The sequence below is a fragment of the Papaver somniferum genome, chromosome 9, assembly GCF_003573695.1.
Source record: "Papaver somniferum cultivar HN1 chromosome 9, ASM357369v1, whole genome shotgun sequence".
NCBI classification, from domain to species: Eukaryota; Viridiplantae; Streptophyta; class Magnoliopsida; order Ranunculales; family Papaveraceae; genus Papaver; species Papaver somniferum.
The window spans coordinates 15,326,448-15,348,084 of record NC_039366.1 but is presented as its reverse complement, the minus strand read 5'-3'; the positions used below and the strand labels follow the sequence as shown (position 1 = coordinate 15,348,084).

The 21,637-nt window shown below is 35.8% G+C and overlaps 2 protein-coding genes across 2 annotated transcripts; both read left to right on the top strand.

Moving 5' to 3' along the window:
- The first annotated feature begins 10,868 nt into the window (after nt 1-10,868).
- Nucleotides 10,869-12,092, top strand: LOC113311449. The gene is made up of 4 exons (XM_026560286.1): nt 10,869-11,120; nt 11,233-11,392; nt 11,465-11,750; nt 11,900-12,092. The coding sequence occupies exons 1-4, from the start codon at nt 10,869-10,871 to the stop codon at nt 12,090-12,092; spliced, it is 891 nt and encodes a 296-aa protein (XP_026416071.1).
- A 5,372-nt stretch (nt 12,093-17,464) lies between these two features.
- On the top strand, nt 17,465-19,739 carry LOC113313154 (exocyst complex component EXO70H1-like). The gene has a single exon (XM_026561885.1). It carries the CDS (start codon nt 17,659-17,661, stop codon nt 19,615-19,617), a length of 1,959 nt encoding a protein of 652 aa, XP_026417670.1. The 5' UTR covers nt 17,465-17,658; the 3' UTR covers nt 19,618-19,739.
- Nucleotides 19,740-21,637: the final 1,898 nt, after the last annotated feature.

Below are 21,637 nucleotides of genomic sequence, written 5' to 3'. Positions count from 1 at the left end.
GCACGTATGTGCTACATTTGACGCCCATATTTATATTATCTAGGACTCGATATGTTGGCTAATAACACCATTTTAGTACTTTTGTAGAAAGTACGACCGAATTCAATCATCCGGAAAATAAACGCCTAAATTGCTGCTTAAAGTGAGTTTGGGACGAAAATCATCAAAGTGGCTCACACATGGGGCTTGCTTCCGAGTTAATGTCTCACGGACACCTGCTTGGCTACAACTCATGGTTAGGAAGCAAAACAGGGAAACAAAGAGTTTTCTGTGTTAAAGCAGTGAACCATTAGAACATTTAGTGCTGTGCACCTAAGGGGTACCACTCCTTGGTCCATTTGAGTGACACCTGACCATGGGAGTGCATATTCTTGGGCGTACACTAGATACCTTTTCTTATTATTTTGAGAAAAAGGACCTGAGTTTTCTTTGAAACTCGGTTGAGATGAATCTGTAGCCGGTAATGAAGGAGGTTCTGATGGAGCTTCTGCTGCCAGTCGAGAAGAAATTGCAGATGGTGCTGTTTGTTGCTGCCTCAGTCCATAATGGAAGAACACACAGCAACGTGCAGTGAATGTGGAGGTTTTCGGTGGACGGAGATGGTGTCGAGACGGCAGTAATGGAGCTGCAGGTGGTGATCAGTGGTGTTGAGACGAAAATAAGAAGAGCAGAAGAAGAGACCAGTGAACTGTTAAGGGTCGAGATGAAGATGAAGATTTAGGCTCGTATGTGAGATGAACTAAATGAGAATGGGTTCGACTAATTTATGGTGTTGATTGTTCGCAGTAAAGAAGCTGAATTCAAGCTTCAGTGGTATGCTGTCCAGGTTTGAAACTAAAAGGAAGAAAATGGAGACGAAGTTATGCCGGAAGCTCGACAACAACGAACTGAAGATGAGATTATTTAAGAAGAATGGGTGTGGGGAATTGTAGCTGAGATGGTTATTGGCTGAGCTGTGAAGTCGTGTCCGAGATAGAGATAGTGCTGTTGCCGGATTCCGAAAGGAGTTGGATTTGGAAGTCGTCATCATGGCAGCAGCTCTTTGCAAGGTAATTTTACTTATTCTGTCACTCTCAGTTGTTTGAGTTCGATGTCTTCTTCCGAACTGTGGTGACTGTGGAGTTAAGAAGTATGAGTGGTGACTGTGGTAATGGAGTTCATCCAATGAGACGGAAAAGAGAAGAAGGCTGCATGGGAAGTGATGGCCACTGCTCGAACTGAAGATGGAAGGTTGGCGTGCTTTATAATCAGTTGCACAAAGTTCTTGGTATCTCGATTAATGACCGATTGGCAGAAACAACAGTTGAAGTTGGGAGCTGAAATGCAGTTCTTTGATGGCGTTCAAACAAATGAAAATGACTGGGTTCGGTTTTTATTAAAGGTGTTCTCTTTGTTGGCTGAGTTGAATTAGTTATGGGAGCTGTTGACAGTGGAGGAAGGTGCTCAGAAGATGGTGGCTGTGATGGGCTTACTGACAGCGTTGGATTCAATTTGCTGGTATTGGTTATTCGAGTTTGCGACATAGAGAGCTGGCAGTCAATGATGAGTATGGCTCTGAAATAGAATAGAAACTGGTGCCGTGGTCGAGTGTGAGAAGACTAATGGACTGGGCCTTGTTAGTTTGCTAGGGCTTAATAGATCAGTTGGCAGCACCTATATATGAGACAAACAGAAACAGAAGAAAGGGAGGCCGGTTTTGGGGAGTGCTTTTGTCTGGAGGCTGCGGCTGCAGAGCCGTCTTCAACAATATGCAAAGACCAGGGTTTGAAGCTTTGATTTTGATTGGCTTGTGATTATTTTTCATATGTTTATGGCTTTTGAGAAAGCCATGTCTAGCTAAATCTTTGTAACTAGGGTTTTTATGGTTTGAAACTACATGGATAATCGGCTATTTTGATTTGAGTAATATTGAGCAAAGATCATTATGATTTGAATAGATTACTTCCATGATTTTATTTATTGATTTAACAATGATATGCGTTGTTTCTTCTACGGTTTACAATAACCTTTGTGCCTAATTGTTAGGTCCATAATTTATTTTTATCTCATTATTTGATAATTCCATGCTTGGGTAAATATCTTTGATGGGTTATGCTTAGAAGAGACATATAATAATTGTGTACCAATACTTTAGTTTCGTATAACTTTCTCACTAATGCAATTTTATGGTCATGCTTCGGTTTAATCTTTTGATGTGTCATGCTTAGGGCGTCCCAGTGATATTTGCGACTCTAATACATATAATAGGTGAGGTCGATAGAACGAAGGATAAATAATTCATGGATTATGTTTCATTTCAGGAATTAAATAGAGATAGTAGTGGATACCATAGAACCCTAGTTACCGACGCTTCCATTGAATTCATTTTGTTAGTTTAGTTTATTTTTCTGTTATTATTATTTCAAAAATCCAAAAACATCATTTCTTGTTAGTTTATTAAAGATACTGATTAGAGTATTTCCACCGCTCCCTGTGGGTTCGACCCGTACTTGCCTCTGTCTACATATTTTCGGTTTATTATACATATCAGCAACCATATTTATTATACATATCAGCAACCATATTATACATATCAGCAACCATATTATACATATGGTTTATTATACACCATATGCACCGTGCGATTGAGGTTTATTATACATATCAGCAACCATATTTTCGGATGCATATCAGGTTATGCATCCACTTTCATGTCTGCATAACATGTTATGTATATTATTGTAGGTGCATGACAAGTTATGCAGTCTTTGTTTTTGTTGGTTTCAATAGTAACAAAAAAGTTGTTGCATAATGTGTTATGCAACCGTTTTCTGGACGGCATAACAAGTTATGCAACAAATTTTCTAGATGCATATTAGGTTATGCATCCATTTTCATAGCTGCATAACAAATTATTCAACCATTATGACCAACACCAATACATCCGTAGCTTCCCAAACAATAACGCCAACTCCTCAAACTCAACTTATCCAACCATTATCTTCCATCCGTAGCTTCTCAATCCACTACTACCAGTTTTCGAAGTCAAAACCATCTGAATCCACTACTCCACCTGCAAATCACATCTTATCCATTATGTAGCTCTTCCCTTTTTGTAATGTACAATCACATTCAATCAATCCTAAGCATACATCTAGTTAAACATTCTTCATCCCATCTCCATCTGGATTTCTCAAGAACACCGACACGAAACCTCTTCTGAGATCTCTTCAGTCATCACCAGATACATTCATCATTTCTAAAAATCCATCCAGTTACATTATCATCAAAACTGCAACTACAACACTCCATCTAACAGTGTTAACACCCATTTCCATTAACAACAAGAACACCACATGATTCCTATGGCTCTCAATAACCAACAACAAAAACCTAATTCTATCTTGAATATCAGAAACATCCTCAACTCCAACTGATTTGCAATTGAACACAAACTCATCTCATATTTCTTCCATCTTCTCCCAAATTTCTCTTCAATCTTTGCTCTATTTCGAACTCATAATTTTTAGATCGAAAATATCATATAATCCAAACCTAAATCAACAAGAAAATCAAACTAATTTCAAACCCAACTCCCAGAACTCATGAATTTAATTTACCACGATCCAACAAACCTGGCAGTAAAAGAGGAGGGAAAAAAGACGAACCATTTCTTAATCCGATGCTAGATTCTTCAGGATTGATGTTATAAAGGACACCTTCGTACCGGATTTCAAACTTAGATGTCAAACAAACTGTCGATGTATGAATCACCACCACCGTTGTTACTACCAGATCTCGGTGATGTTGTTGTTTCTGCTGCCATGAACTTCTCTGCAGAGTAACACATCAATTCTCAACCACCGGAATCCATTTATTGAATCTGCATCAGATCTATACCTTGTCCAAACCTTATGAGATACAAAATAGGGAAACCTGGTTTAATCGTGGGATATGAAGAAAAAAACGAAATACATAATTTTAGAAAATATGGATTTCAAAGAAATTTTATCCTAAAAAATGGGCGCGAGCGTGAACTTTTCTGAACGTGGGTTTGAGGGTGAGAAAAAATAAAAAAAAATGGTTATTCTCAACGCTATGAAGCTTGCCGCTTAGATGTTGGGTGGTTTTAGAAATAACTATTTTTATACAAAAAAGAAGGAAAAAAATATTCCAAATGGCTATTCTCAACGGGTGCGGAGACACATTGAGACTCATGAATGGATATTGAAAAGTGATGTAGCTCAAGTTCCTTCAGAAACAATAAGATCTTTGGCACAAGAACGCAGGAAAAAGATATTACTGTTCGAGTCTATGTAAAATAAATGGTCGTTGGTAAGGGTCCAAGTAATTTCACAAGTTATAGTCGTTAACATCTAGATGTTGTCGTGGCCCAAACCAAGTCAAAGGAAAGGAAGATTAACAATCTTTGAGGGAAAATGTTTAATAGGAGATCTTTCAATTGAGAAGATCCATCAACTTGAGACGAAGACAAAGGTCCATAAACATTTAATTTTTAGTACCCTGACAACAAATTGATGTTTCCACTGATCCGATACCCATTGATTTTTCAGAAAAGAATAATTTTCGAAAGGATATTGTCTCTTGTGGTTTAGGAAAGAGAATGTTCGGTTTTCTCGCGGCAAAAATGGTTCAGGATTTGGTTTTTCCCAGCAAGGAGCAGAAGGAGGATGATCAGCAAGGGAAGCAGATCGGGAAGCAGATTGACAATGGGAAGACAAATTTAGGAGGTGAAAAAAGCTGGGTTGTGGTGGTTTCAGGAAAAAAAGTCTCTAGTTCTTTGGATACTTCAACAGAAGAAGCAGTTGCAAATACTAATGAAGCGCAAGATGAAGGTTGGATCTCAGTTTCTCATAAAAAAAAATCTAATCCTGCCTCATCTGTTGTTGAATGTGAATACAAAGCGTTTGTCATAAGCAAATCTTCTGGAGGTTTTCTTTTCAAAGAAGAAACTAGAAACACTAAGCTTTTGATTCAGTTTTACTTGAGCAAATCCGCTCTGATATGGGTAAAAAATATAATGAGGAAGGAATCAAAAAAGGATTTTTACGGAGCATGGCACTAGATCTTTCATAAAGACTCAGAACATCTTCTTCTTGCTCGTGATTCAAACAAGTATGGGGAATTTTTTCGTCTTTCCATTTCTTCAAATAATAAAAAAATATCTCACAATAATGCCAGCTGCAAAAGGCAATGATATTCGAAAAATATTTGTTTCAAACTTTCATAAAATTCTCTCTGGTCAAGCTTCTGCTGAGCAGTCATCATCAACACAAGATTTTGAGAAAGAAAAGTCGTTTAAAAAGAAGAAGACGTCTGTAATTTCAAATGATGTTATTAAAGCTTCAGCAACAGATAATACGAAAGGTAATAACTGGGATAATGCTATTATCATTGATTCATCTCATCCTGTAACTTCATCGAGTTAGTTAGGAAATGCTATGTTGAAAGATTTTCTCTTCAATCGGAGTTCGATTTATACTCTTTTAAGGATAATAAAGCTTTCTTTTTCTCGTCACTGGAGAAAAGAAATATCTTCCTCAGTAGGGGTTTTTGGTCTGTGGAAGGAGTTAGTATTCGACTTGTCCTGTGGTGGCCTTCGGTCAATACTGTATCAACATCATCAAAAAGTCCAGAAGGTGCATGGATTGAAATCAAAGGGGTGCCTTATGGTGCGATGAATTTTTTGAGATGATTGGTATGAAGTTTGGAGGTCTAATAAAGGTTCATACATCAACACTTGCATGTGAAGATGTTTCAGCTATCCGTATTTTGGTTCAAGATTTTGATCAACAAGAAGTTACAAGTCTATTATGTTTCAAGGATCAATCTTTTCCTATTCTTATCTGACCTTTAGATTTTATCAATGGAGTTCCTAATCAAAAATTCAAAAAAAAATAGGTTTTCCTCATTTAACCCAATTGAGAGAATTTTTGATTCTTCAAAGATATCTTCTTCTTTCCATATTGGATGGCCGAGTGTACAACAAACTCAATTAATTTCGAGTAATTCCAACAAAGTTTCTTGTTCAGAAAAATCTTTGCGCGAGAATAATTGGAAGAGTAACGGAAAGAATATTTCTTCCTCTGTGGTTATAAATTGGAATTCAAATTTGAATTTGAATTTTATTATGGAGCCAAAACGGAAGGATAGAAGAATCCATATTTTGGATCCCGGCACCTCAAAATCTATTTTGGGGCCAGCTCCAGCGTTAAAGATACCAACTCATCTCAACGGTCCTAAGGATTCAAATTCTAACTCTTCAACGGCTACTTTATTAAATTTTTCTTGTCAGGAAGATGTTGATGATTATCTGAAAGAGGCGGTTTTTATACCTTACCTCGAAAAGCTAGATGCATGGTTTAATGGAGTATTATTATTAGAAGATTCAACATTCAATTCTTCAAATGATTCTGAAATTTCTGTTAGAGATAATTCATCTCAAAGTCAATGGGAAATGGTGAAAAATAAGGTTGATCTAGTTTTAAGAAGGAAATTTGAGGACATTGTAACTCAAATGATCAAATTGGGCCCAAGACTTGGATTATTCTTAAAGGAGATGAAGAAGAAAGTGTCGAAGTAATGACGGACATTATGAAAGACCATCTTAAGAACTTCAAAGAAGAAAAGGGTAAATTCACTTAACTCACCTTCTGTTCTTTGGGTTTTTTGGTTTTTTAATCTTTATGGATTTTAAGATTGTTTGCTGGAATGTAAGGAGTCTGAATGATTTGAATAGAAGAGATATTATCAAAAAGAAGGTTAGGGATTGGAAGCCTAGTATTTTTCTTCTTCAGGAAACTAAGCTTCAACAATGTACAAATTTGATTGTGTGGCAAACTTGGGGAAATAAAAATGTGAAATGGCTTGATGCTCGATCAGTAGGAAGATCTGGGGGAATTTTTTGTTGATGGGATGACTCCAAAATTATGTTCTTGATTCCCTTGTTGGTCACTATTCAATTACTATTCTTTGTCAGAATTGTGACACTAAGTTTGAACGGATATTCACTGGTATATATTCTCCTAATTCTAATAATACTAGTGAAAGAAAACTGTTTTGGAGAGAAATTGAAGAGGTAAGAAGTTACTGGAATCTGCCATGGGTCCTTGGAGGAGATTTTAATGAAATTAGGTTCATTCATGAAAGAACTACTGGAGGGGATATTACTGCTGGGATGAGAAAGTTAAATAGGTTATGCAACAAGTACTTCCAAGACCTTGCTCTGATCATTCTCCAATTACTCTTTTCTGTGATGGTGTTAAGTTAGGTCTTGGTCCATTTCACTGTGAGTCATACTGGTGCTCTCTTCCTAATTTCATTGATTTTATTTCAACTGCTTGGTCTTCTATTAATGTTTCAGGAGGAGCAGGTTTCATTTTTTGTAAGCAAATGCAGTTGTTAAAGCCTAAACTTAAGCTTTGGAGCAAACAGGAATTTGGTGATCTGGATAAGAGGATAGAAGAACTGGAAGACACTTTTGTTTTTCTTGATGCTGAGGAAGATATTAACAATGGGCTTACAGAATTACAATGGGAAACAAGGATACAAGCAAGGAAGGAGTATTGCAATCTGTCTGTTATTAAACAAGAGAAATGGAGAGCAAGGGCCAGGGTTACTCTAATGCAAAATCAGGATGACAATACAAGATATTTTCACAGACTATATACTGAAAGAAGAAGAAAGAGTTTCATAGGTGCAATCAAGGTCAATAAAGTTATGACTTTTGAAGAAAGAGAGATCAAGGAAGATATTGTGTAGTTTTTTCAAGATATTTTTCAATCCCAATCTGCAAGAAATGTCTCTATGGACTTCATGCATTTTAATTAAATTTCTGAAGTTACTAAGTAAACGTTGGAAAGTGATATTTATGATGATGAATGCTTAACAACAATAACGAATTTGGTCAATCAAAAGCACCAGGGCCTGATGGTTTTCCCATAAGCTTTTATGTTAGAGCATTTCTCGGTCGAACTCACATGCGTTGCTATCTAAAGCATGTTTGTCAAGTTTAGTTGTCAAAACTATATGTATTGATTTATAGACTACTTATATCTAAGTCTCGATTTAGGACAGTTTAGTGTAGTTGAGCTCCAGACTCCATGGCGATCATCTTACGAAGACGAAGAACTATTCAAGGAACCAGTGGAACTTCATCCGACTAAAACGTATGTGGAGACTTGAATTTACATATCACTCAAAAATCTATCTACTCTATCTCCTACTCTTGAGACAAAGTCGTATAAGTATGATAGTTTTCTTACATACACATTTGCTATTTCGAGCGGAGTTTACTCTCCTATATTTTTATCGAAATATGTGCTGGTAAGCTTTCGGTTTAACCACTATTCATCTTTACCCGTGACGAAAGTCATGATGACGTTTCAATCTTGAAAATAGCTTTGATGACGATAGTTGTGAATGACGACTGTTATAACATTATAGAAGAATGTTTCAATGACTGAAATGTAGAGTTGAGATTACGTAACCAACTACGGAATAAGCATATATAGTGTGTTCACACATTAGTGTATAAATCCATGTGCCGGAAACCAAGTGTGTGCATACGGTATTGGTGAAGGACACAGGTTGGGTACACGTACCCGTACGCGTACCAGCGAAAGTTTTCGAACCGAAAATTTCTGCTGAGTTTGTAGCTTGCAAACTGTTAAACCAGTCACCTTAGGTACGGATACCCGTACGCGTACCCACGGAAGTTTTCGACCGAAAATATTTGCGGAGTTTCTAAACTCCAATCTGGTAGCTATGGTACACGTACCCGTACGCGTACCCAAGCTGGTTATATTTCTCAAATTTGAAGATCATGAAATTAAACAATAAATCAATAAGGAATGCAATATTTGCAACCGTGGCTATATTGTTCATGAATTGATTCAAGTGAACCAAACCGATTTTGATTCAATTGTGTCTATTCATAAAGACCTAAGCAATTGAACAACTCATCAACTAGTTCTTATGAGTCATTTGAACTAGTTATGGGAAGAAGATGAATACGGTTAATATGGAAGTACTCATATGGCTAACCATTGGTTAACTATTTGTGAACCAACTAAGTGTACACGTTTAGGTACGGTTACTCAAACCTAAATGAAATACATTTCATTTGTGTGTGACAAGCTAAGTTTCCATCTAACGGTTGAAAGATATTAGCTTGGTTAAATCAGGTTTTTCATCTAACAGTGAATATTGAATGCTTTGTTACCAAGGTAACTTGGATTGAAACCCTGATTTGAAAACTATATAAAGGAGACATCTAGCAACTGGAAAAACTAATCCCCACACCTCCTGTGTGATACTAGTTGGTTTTGCTAGAGTTGATTCTCCTTTAACCTCAGGTTTCTTCTCGAAATCCTATAGGTTAACGACTGAAAGACTTCATTAGGATTGTGAAGCCAGACGAAACCACTTCTCTTGTAGTTGAGCGATCTGATCTTGCCATTTTCTATCATACGAGTTCAATTGAATAGACTTGAGATTATATCTCCGATAGGGCAAGATAAAAAGAAATCACAAACATCTTCGTCTCATCGTTTGTGATTCCGCAATATCTAGTTTCGCTACCATACGATTTAGATTATTGTGAGGTGATTGGTAATTTTAGGTTGTTCTTCGGGAATATAAGTCCGGGTTGTCAATTGGTTTCTCTTCACCTTAATTTTATCAAAAGACGGAACAAAACTCTTAGGTTTATCTGTGGGAGACAGATTTATCTATCATCGTAGACTTTTCTATGTGATACAAATTTGTTTATTAAAGTCTTCGACTTTGGGTCGTAGCAACTCTTGGTTGTGGGTGAGATCAGCTAAGGGAGTCAAGTGCGTAGTATCCTGCTGGGATCAGAGACTAAGGAGCGCAACTGTACCTTGATCAGTGTGATATTGATTAGGTTTCAACTACAGTCCAGACCGAAGTTAGTTTGTAGTAGGCTAGTGTCTGTAGCGGCTTAATACAGTGTGGTGTTCAATCTGGACTAGGTCCCGGGGTTTTTCTGCATTTGCGGTTTCTCGTTAACAAAATCTCCGGTCTCTGTGTTATTTCTATTCCACATTATATTTTGTTATATAATTGAAATATCACAGGTTGTGCGTTAAGATCAATCAATTAGAATATCCAACCTTTGGTTGTTGATTTAAATTGATTGACACTTGGATATTGGTCTTTGGTACCATCCAAGTTTATCTCTCTAGTATTTGATAAAGACTCGCAGATTTCCATTTGCTTGAGTATAGATCAAATCGAGAGATTGAGATATTAACTCTTTGATATACTTTTATCTAGATTGATTCTGACTGTCTAGTTGATTATCTAGAAAGTATATTGTAGTTAGTCCATACAGATTGCTAATTGAAATATTGTGTGAGGTTGTTAAACCCCCGCTTTTTCATTTTATGTCAAAGTCTGGAGATTATAAAGAAGGATTTACTGAAGGTTATTCAAGAATCGCAACACAAAAAAAAAATTAGATTGGAGGCTCCAGAAAACTTTTATAGCTTTGATACCAAAAAAGGATAATATTGAGGAGATTAAAGATTTAAGGCCTATAAGTTTGGTTCATGGAGCTTACAAAATTATCTCAAAGATTCTAGCTGACAGATTCAAAACTGTTCTACCAGATTTTATTTCTTCACAACAAAATGCTTTTATAAAACAGAGACAAATTTTGGATGGAGTACTTGTTGCAAATGAGGTCATTGATTCAAGGTTGAGGAGTGGCAAACCTGGTCTACTGATTAAAGTAGATTTTGAGAAGGCATTTGATCATGTTAACTGAGATTTTCTTGATGAAATTCTAGCTAAAAATGGAGTTTGGTGATAAATGAAGGTCTTGGGAGAAATGTTGTGTTGAAATGGTTAGATTCTCAGTCTTAGTGAATGGTTCTTCAACTGGTTATTTCAAGTCTAAGAAAAGAATTAGACAAGGATATCCCTTATCTCCCTTCTTATTTCTTCTTGTTGGGGAAGCTCTTTCTTACATGATCAAGCAAGCTCAAGATCAGAGTCTGATTTCTGGTTTTAATGTGGCTGATGATGGAAATTCTGTGAGTCATCTGCAATTTGCAGATGATACATTAATCTTTCTAGATGCAGATATTGAACAAGTCAGGAATTTAAATTTTTTTCTTTTAGCCTTTGAGCAGTTAACATATTTAAAGATTAATTTTGCAAAAAGTGCAATTTATGGAGTGGGATATGATGGAGATAATTATACAGTTTTCTTCTATTTTGGGTTGCTATACTGGTGTTTTGCCTACCACTTATTTGGGGCTTCCTTTAGGAGATAAAAGTGGAGGAATTCTTAAATGGGACAAAGTTATTGAGAGCTTTCTAAAAAAACTTGCAGGATGGAAAAAGACAATTCTCAGCAGAGCAGGTAAAATCACTCTCATAAACAGTGTGTTGGCTAGTTTACCTGTCTATTATATGTCTCTTTTTGTTATGCCAGCTTCAGTGGCTAAGACTTTAGAGAAAATAATGAGGAACTTCCTGTGGAATGACAATAAGGGTAAAAAGAAACTTCACTTAGTCAATTGGCCTGCTCTTCAAAGAATGAAAAAATATGGTGGTCTTGGTGTTAAGAGTCTCAAAAAGATGAATATTGCTTTCCTTACTAAATGGCTTTCGATGTTTGCAAATGAAGATGATGTTTTGTGGAAGAAAATTATTGTGCAAAAAAATGGAATTGATATCTCAGATTGGTTCTCTAAAGTCCCTAAAATCACCCATGACAGGTCTCTTTTGAAGGGCATAATGAAGTGCATTTCAATCTTTAGAAGTCACATTCGTTTCAAAGTCAATTCTGGTAATACCATCAGTTTTTGGAATGATTTTTGGCTAGCTGAGATTCCTCTAAGCAGAAAATATCCTAATCTTTTCTTAGTGTCAAGATCAAAGGAACTAAGGTAGTTGAGGTTTACAATGCAGATACAGATACCTGGAATTTGTTTGTTCCTAGAAGATTGAATTCTCTGGCAAGGACTGAACTTTCTTCTCTTCAAAATTGTTTGAATTTGGTGGTCATCAATGCTACAGTTCCAGATGAAATATGTTGGTCTGTTGGAAACAAAAGTTAGTTTTCTGTCAGTTCAATTTATGATTCGTTGACAGTCTCTACTTCAGATCAAGATCAACAACATATTTTTAAGTTCATCTGGGAACAAAAATTGCCTCCAAAAGTTGGTTTATTTCTATGAATTTTATCTCATAAAAGTTTACCTACCAGGGATGTTTTGAGAAGAAGAGGCAATAATGTGTCACAAACTTGTGTGTTCTGTGCACAACATGAAACAGTCGAGCATCTTTTCCTACATTGTGATTTTGCAGGTAGAATTTGGAGTCATTTCAAGGATAAATTGAAGTGGAATTTTGTTATGCCCGAAAACCTTTTTACTATGTTGTTGTCTTGGGATTTGTCTATGCTCTCTACTCAGTAGCTTCAAATTTGGCACATGATTTCAATAGTTATCATTTGGTGCATATGGAAGGAAAGAAATGAAAGGACTTTTTAGAATAAGTCGAGCACTGAAGCATCTTTACATAACAGGATCAAGTACACTCTTTTCATGCATGTGGTGTCTTGTATTCAAAATTTTTGAAGCTCATAGCTACCAGGATGTTTTGTCTAGTTGGCCCAAAATGTATTTTGATTATCTTTGACTTTAGAAGTAGCTTGTTGCTTCTTTTGTCTCTTTTTTCTCTTCTTCTTCCTTTATTTTTCCTGTATTCTTTGAGGGTGGTATAGCCTTTTTGTACGCTCTCTTTTTTTGATAATATATTCATCTTTACCGATAAAAAAAATTAAAAAAAATTGAGGTTTCGTATCTTATTGTTTTTTTGGTTGTATGTTAGGAATTCATCCTTATTGTTTCCATTAATATTTGAAATTGTCTTAGTTTAAAAAGGTCTGGACCTCACCTTGGGATATCCGAAAACGACCTGACAAGTGATGATCACAACTTAAGAGCAAATTAAAACACATTTACAAATACATGGCTGCATTTATTCTACTAACTACTCCAAGTGCATGCAAGGCTAAACTATCTAAATAAATTGAATCATGTATTTTTTGTGTTCTTTTGTCATTTCTTCTCAATAGTGTACATGTTGATTAATTTTCGATCACTTTGGTCATGCATTTAAGTGAAGTGGGGGTTGAGTATACATGATTCTTCTACAAAAGGGCGCAATGATATGTACCACCAGTACCAACAAGTCAGTCATTGGTTTCGGATTGATCAACTGCATTTCAAATGTCTAAAATTAAATGACGTTGGAAATTTTGCTGAGGATTGGACATTCTTAGATGGACAAGATCAGATATGATTTGCGTCATTTTTTTCGTAAAACCCAGACGAATTTAAGTGTAATACTTTGATGATATGTTTTTCTTATAAGACTCTGCATTCCTACAAAAAATGAACGGAATTCGATATAGCAAACCTCACCATCTAGCGATCTTAATTTCAACCGTTAACTTTTAACGACTGAAATTGAAAGGGGTGGATGGTCGTTTTATACATCTCGAATTGTGTTCATTTTTTGTAGGAATGTAGAGTTTTATAAGAAGAACATATCATCAATATATTACACTTAAATTCATTATCGTTTAGGTTTTGCGGAGAAAATGGCACAAATTTTGGCTGAACTTGTCTATCTAAGAGTGTCCATGTATCCTAACCGAAAAAAACAATGACTTTTTGCTTGATAACATTTCATTGATTCTTACAGGCGTGAGAAAGAGGACAAAAACACGCACACCCTGATAATATCCGTAGTCATTTGATAAGGATAGATGCTTAAAAAGAATGGTTTTATTTCTTTTAATTAGAAGTATATACTTGCACGCCAAGATTTGATTAATCTCTAAAACATGGTCACCCCGCTGTTTATTCATTATAATTAATTCAACAGTACGCATTAAACTAAGCAGCTGATTTGTTTTTTTGTCGGTTTAAGTTTGTAATTTCAGTCAACATAATTTCAGGTGGTTCAATTTGAAAGCTGCCCACGGTTTTTTTGTTGTTGTAATTTTCCTTTTTAACTTTAGCAAGTTGAGTTCGCTCATAGAAATAAGTAATTTGTAATGCATTGTTGCATTGCACTGCAGATGCAAGCTTTTATCCGTTCACGCGGTGGTCGTTTATGAAAGAGTCCACAATAGCACATCCCGCTACCAACTGACTGAACAACCAGTCAGTTGTGAATCTGGATTCATACTCTCTGACAATTGAGATGAAGAAGAGCCGCAAAGGAGTACCTCCATTATGGAAGTCAATGCAAATAGGCCAAATTCAACAGTCAATATGTATAGGTGCCTAATGCCTACAAAGTAGAGTCCTATTCTTCTTATTCTTTCGGATCAGCCCCCAAAATATCTAAGACCAAGACAAACAGCGAGAGGAATGTCAAACCGTGGAAACTAAAAGATGCGAAGATTTATTTGGCTTAAAGCTAAAGTCAATTCCGTAGAATATGATCTGTTCATAGAAACAAAAGGAAGAATCTCTTATATAATTGAAGTATGGAATCTACGGATCACGCAGCTCAACTTGTTCAATACAAGATCTTCTTTCCCCCAAACTAACTGCTTATACCTACACAGAAGATACGAGGAAGATGCATGATATGGAGTCAAAGCTAGCCGAAATGGCAAAAAGCTTTCTAACGATCAACCCATTACCTATAGAATGGTCATATAATATATGAAGCAAGACTTTGATTTTTTTTTTCATGTAAAAGGAGCAAAAAAATATTGATAAACTAAGAGAGGAAGTGCAGATTTATTTATAAAATGTACAAGTAAACTAGTAGAAAATTTACAAGATTGATGTTGTCTAAGACTTGTACACTTCGCATTTACAAAATGTAGACATTGTAAGAGTCCTTTTATCATGTCGAATATACAATATTTTAACAATGGTCTTTTATTGACTTCCCTGTAAAACTTGCAAAGTAGCTTTGACAACATTTACAAACCAACTTAAATCCTTTGGTTTTCCTTTGAAACAACAACGGCGACTGCCCCGAAGGATGAAAACCAACACACCCTAGCTTCGCATAGAAAGTGAGGAAATGAACATACATAGTTTGGCAGATCTGATCTTATTTGGCTGCTTCATGCTCACACGCTTTATGTGGCCGGCAAAACGCACGTTTGGCTGCTTCATGCTCATGCATGCTCACATACTTTTCTGATTTTTAAAAGGGAATTTTGTAACCTCGCTTTATTGGATCCTAGATTTATCAGGACTTTTTTATTTTTATATTAAACATTTTACGACCACAGTTTCATGAAATCTGAATATGGATTTATAGTTATAGACCAAAACTAGAATACTATGTGACTCCGAAACTGAACTTATCAAGGCACAGTTAAATATTGAGTCGGGGTGCTCGCCCTTTTGGAGTACACCATGCACACGAGGGGAACGGTTTCCTGCTTTCTCTGTCATTTCTTACGTACTATTTTTATTTTCATTTTGATCGACATGGAGATGGAGACTACAGTTGAGTGTAGTTGTGATAGTTGAAAAGAAGTCCTTAACTAATTAGACTATTCTTGGTTTAGAAAATCAAACCGACAGAGATAATCTCTTTCTCGTCACCACAGAAAATCCTCCTGCATCTTGAAATGACGCACACACAAGAACCCATAATTAAAGTGAATAAATCATGCATAATCATCACCCTGCTTATTGATCTTTTTCTTGGTAATTTCTAGCTGATTATCTATAACAAACAGCTAGGAGGACCACAACGAATGAAAGGGCACACAAAGTTTGAGAAGTAAAAAACAATAGATTTGACGGATAACGAAATGAAGAATTCGTTAAGCTGACATTTGAAAATTAAAGGCTAATGCATGCATGGATGGACCGACCGATGTGGCAGTGTCTGATTTGACGTCATCCATGCAGACAATTTTTGTTGTACTGTTACGCGCAAATGAACGTAAGCCACTAAATTAAATGCCTTTCTTATCTTTCATGGTTCCTTGTTTGTGTTTCCTTCCTAAGTTTCGTTGAAAACTTGAGACTCCTATTCGGTTTTTGATAGGCAGACTTCGTATTAACCTTCTGTGTTTGATAACTAACCATCTCATTTTCGAAGTAGTTGCAATGGGTCTATTTTTCATCGATTAATAAATTTCTTGTGCAAAACTAGCATTGGTCATGAATACGAGTTTTTCTGTCATTTTAGTATATTAATAGCGTAAACAGATATACATTATGGGGTTTAGGGAAGGAAATATGATTTCCGAGATACTAGCTACTAAAGGAAATTCCGTATAAATTTAAAATGAGAACAAGTCTTACATATTACATCTTGACATGATACCTAATTTTTGGGGTCGTGATTGTAAGAAAAAATGAAACTGGTCATATGCCATAATTTATTATGAGTTGTTGAAAAAAATAGTGTAACAAATCAATGAAAAGCAATTTATCATATGTTAATAGTGTTCGAAATTGTGATCTTTCCTCTCTAGTCTCTACTAATCAATCATATTGACTAGACTATTAACCATATGTGTACATTTATTGTTTAGTGTCTTAACAGAAGGATTGGATGATTTAGAGATGGTTAATGTCATCACACCATATGAGTCAAAAGCATCATAACAGTTGGACGTCTCATTGGGTTTCCCTACCAACAGGGCAAAAATCAAATGCTCAGTGATAAGTTAACAAATGCGATAAGTTTTCACCTCTCTAGGGTCTAGGCCATGAGCAACCAAGAGGTCGAAAACAGAAAAGAGAATAATAACTAGATGACCATTTCCAAGTCAAATGTCCAAAGTTTTATAGATATTATAACGCTTCTTATTCTATTAGTTTTACATTTAAAATATGAAGATACTCCTAAACTAGAATCTATTCAGGGAAATTAAATAAAGGATCATACTCGAGTTCTTCAACACAATTTTTTTTGGTCGGTTTTCCATCTGGAAAATGATGGAACTCCACTACAAAACCATTACCAGTCCCCGTTTGGCAGTAAAAAAAATGTCTAGCTTAGCTTGAGCTTCACTTCATAGTAATGAGAAACATTTTATCATCTTTACAACATGCACAAATTCCACCCTCTATAATGAATTAAAGGTACCATGACATCGCACCAAAAGGCCTGTTTAACCCGTAGTAAAAGTCTAATGCGCGGCATTCAGCCATTAGTTATACATGTTGGAATTTACCATTCACACTTATTTCTTACCGCAGCTATTTCAGTCCTCTGTTTTACATTAGCCAAAGGTAACATCATCCCTTTACCAGAAACAAAATCCTTACAGATTTGCTACACTTTTTTGTGTATTATTATAAAAGTTTTCTTATGAATGATGAGCAAGAAGAAAGTCAATATTCAACTTGGTTGTAAATTTGTTACCTCCCCCACTTGTCATCTGTCCCTTTGAGCCAGTATTTTTTCTTTATATAATCCCATCCACAACTCTCCAATCTCAGAAAAAAATAATAAACTCATAACCAAACAATTTCTTGCTCCCATCAGTCCGAATAATAACTGTTCTTATCATTCAGCAACGCTTATCATCAATTTGTAACTCTTTCTAGCTATTACTTTTCAGTTTTTGATCTCATTTAGTAACGCTTTCATTTGTTCCCAACTAAAACTGATTTAATCATGAAGCAGACTAACAGAAACAAAGGAGGATTCAGAAATATATTTTCATCACATTCAACATCTCCTAACAATTCAATTTCAAGATCATCAGCACACTCAATTTCATCATCATCATCAACATCATCACCACCACAATCACGTCCATCAACACCACTCCACACATTCTCCGAATCAATGATGGAAGAAAACATCGATAACGCAGAGCTATTAATAACCAAATGGAATCTAGAAACTAGCACCGGTTTTGCTGCTTCCTCTTCTTTGTTTTACGATGATCGGAAAGAAGCTAAGGATTTCATTTCATGTGTGAAAGATTTACAGAGAGCAATGAGATTCTTTATTTTACCAGAGAACTCGAATTCAGTTTTACTAGTCAAATCACAGAACCTGATGGAAATCGCAATGAAAAGACTAGAGAAAGAGTTTTATCAGATTTTATCAGCTAACCGTGACCGTCTTGATCCTGAATCAATCTCCGGTCATGGTTCGGAGAGATCAAGAGGTAGTACTTCTGATGATTACGATGAAGAAGTTGATCAATCATCTGATGAAGATGAGATACAAAAAGTCAGTGACTCTATAAATGAAGTCGAACAAGTTGGGACAGTGGCAATGAATGATCTGAAAATGATTTCAAACTGTATGATTTCAGCTGGTTATGGTAAAGAAATTGTTAGTATTTATAAAATTATCCGAAAATCGATTGTGGATGAAGGTTTATATAAATTAGGTGTAGAGAGATTGACTGCCGCACAAATCAATAAGATGGACTGGGAATTGCTTGATTTCAAGATCAAGACCTGGGTTTACGCGGTCCAAATTGCCGTAAGAACTCTGTTTCATGGCGAACGGATTCTTTGCGATTACGTGTTGACGTCGGAGATGAGCAGAGAATCTTGTTTTACGGCGATTACGAAGGATAGTGCTTTGGAGCTGTTTCAGTTCCCTGAGTTGGTTGCTAAAGGGAAGAAATCACCGGAGAAAATGTTCCGGATTTTAGACCTTTACGATGCGATTTCGGAGCTATGGCCGGAGATTGAGTCGATTTTTTCTTATCAATCGATGTCCAATATTCGAGCACAGGCTGTGTCATCGTTGCTTAAACTGGGTGAAGCTGTTCGAGCAATGTTGACGGATTTTGAAGCGGCGATTCAAAAGGATTCTTCCAAAGCGCTTGCTCCTGGTGGTGGAATTCATCCACTGACAAGATATGTTATGAACTACGTTTCTTTTCTTTCCGATTACACAGTAAGTCTTTCAGATATTGTTGCGGATTGGCCGTTGCCGGAGCATACTGCACTACCGGAATCTTTCTTTGACAGTTCACTGGATACAGATGAGGAAGGTACGTCGTCGATTGTTGTGAGATTCGCTTGGTTAGTACTTGTTCTTCTATGCAAACTCGACGGCAAAGCGGCGCTTTACAAAGATGTTCCGCTGTCGTATCTCTTCCTGGCGAATAATCTAAACTACGTCGTCTCGAAAGTTCAGGGTTCAAATCTTCGGTTTTTACTCGGTGAAGAATGGATTAGCAAACATGAATTGAAAGTAAAACAATATTCAATAAACTATGAAAGAATGGGGTGGAGTAAAGTTTTATCATCTTTGCCGGCGAATCCAACGGCCAGCATGTCCCTGGAAGCTACGAAAGAATGTCTTTCTAGTTTCAATACTGCATTCGAAACTGCGTACCGGACGCAGTCCTCATGGGTCGTAACGGATTCGAAACTAAGAGACGAGATTAAAGTTTCGATTTGTAAGAAAGTTCTGCCGGTTTATCAAGAGTTTTATGATACCAATCGAGCTGTATTGAGAGGAGAAAGAAATGTTGAGGCATTAGTGAGATACTCGCCGGATGATTTGATGAATTATTTGTCCGATTTGTTTTACGGGATGAAAGTATCGGGTTCGGGTTCTTCTACCGCACATTCATCCCATCATTCATCGTCTTCGCATTGAAACCGATGCGGCCATGAATTCTGTGTGTGTATTTGATTGAGATTTATATTTACTTTTATACTTCTGTAAATTTAACAAAACAAAAAGCTAATATAAGATTGAAGTATTTTTTGTTCATTGGATATTTGTGTTTGATTTGCATTCAAGTGCATGTTAACGGGAAACTGATTACATATTATCCCTAAAATTAGTTAGCAAATTCTTTGATCCTAAAATAAATTTGATTTTTATGGAGCTCCATAAAGCATAACTTATATATCCCAACACTAAGACTAGCAGGGATGCCATTTGAGTGATCTGACATTCAAGATCAATCATTATTTGTTTGTCTTATATATAACGGTATGAGCCACATTTAGAAAGGTATCCCCGTTATGATTCATACATAAAAATCTTAAAATTCAGGTTGGTCTCGTAAATAAGATGAATAATGTGAAAGTTGACATGTGGTTTTGGAAAGAACTTTGTTGGTAAAAGAAAGAAAAAGGAAATTCTCATAAATCGATTCAAAAATATCTCCAACACTTTGTATCCCTGAGAAAAAAGAAAAAGTAAATCACTATTTTTCTGAATGTCGCTGATCAAGTAAGAATTACATCTCATAAAAATTTATCATGTTAGTTTTGGAAATGGAATATAGAGGGGAGACCAAAAATCAAGAACAAGACACCTAAATTGGGTACCAGTGCATTCATTTAGCCACTCGTGGTCCTTTGTTTTGTTTTATAATTGAGGTCCTATTCACTAGTAGGGAAGAAGAAAGATTGGTGCCAAACCAAGAATCCAATGCTAATATATAGACAAGTCTTAGTATATTGATTCTTTGACATTAAAAGAAATTTTTGTTAGGTTTAACTGAAAAATAAGAGGTAGATGCGGTTCCAATTTTCAATCATAATCATATACATATTTTGTGGCAAAATTTTATTAAAGAAAATAACAAGTGAGAGAGACAAGTAGTTAGTTGATTTTAGCTTTGGTTTTTACCCAACTAACAAGAGAGAAGAAATGATTAGGTTCTTGAGAGTTAGGTTGGATGCATGTCAAATGGTGTTTGGCAGTTTTCTTCTTAAAGTCATATTTTTTTATTTCACTTTTTTATGATTGAGGCATCTGTGACCGGAGCATAGCCAGGTATGAACAAAAAGTTATAGTAAGGTAAGAACAAAAAGTTATAGTTGTTTGTCTGCTTAATGGGGTTTTGGCACGTATTTATGTATATTATGACGAAAGTTTTTCTAAATTTATCTTTTAATTCATTGTTTGTTGTATCCGGTGAAAATTTTCTTTTTGCCCTTCACATAAAGGAAACCAGGTCTTAGCTTACCTGGTTCCAGCCTTTTTTGAAGTCCAAACACTTTCTTTCATTACTTATTTTAAAGAGTGGTTTTTTGGACCATGGTTTTTTTTGGGGACTATGAGTTTATTTTAGGTAAAATATTTTGAAGTAATTCAAAACGACCGGTTATCCAAATATTTATGCTAATACTCAAATTACTCTTACTAATTAAGTTTGTGTAATTATTAGTCAGCGTAACTATTAGTTAGTATAGTGATTAGCTGAATGATTAAGTTAAATTAATTAGTGATTAGTGAGGTTTAATTGTTAATTTATTTTTTTTTATATAAGAAGAAGAAAAGTTCTTTCCAAAACCACAAAGTTAAATTGGTGAGGTTAATAATGTGAAAGTTAAATTACCTTTAGTAAGAAATACCATGTAGTCCTAGGAATAATATATTAGGGAGAGTCTAGTCCAGTTGACTCAGTCATGTGTATTTTTGGTCCTATTTTGGGAAAATATATTATAGTTTGGTCCTAGAAATTATGTTTTGGTCTTAGGGTGATGTCATGGATGATGTAATTGTCATCTTGTAGTGGCAGAAATACCCTTTTAGATTATGACCGTATATATAGTCAAACCATATTTTGATGATTTCTAATCAATTTTTCAACCAAAAACAAATAATAGTGATGGATTTTGCAATCAAACGAGAAACGTCGGATGCCTCTCCTCTCTCT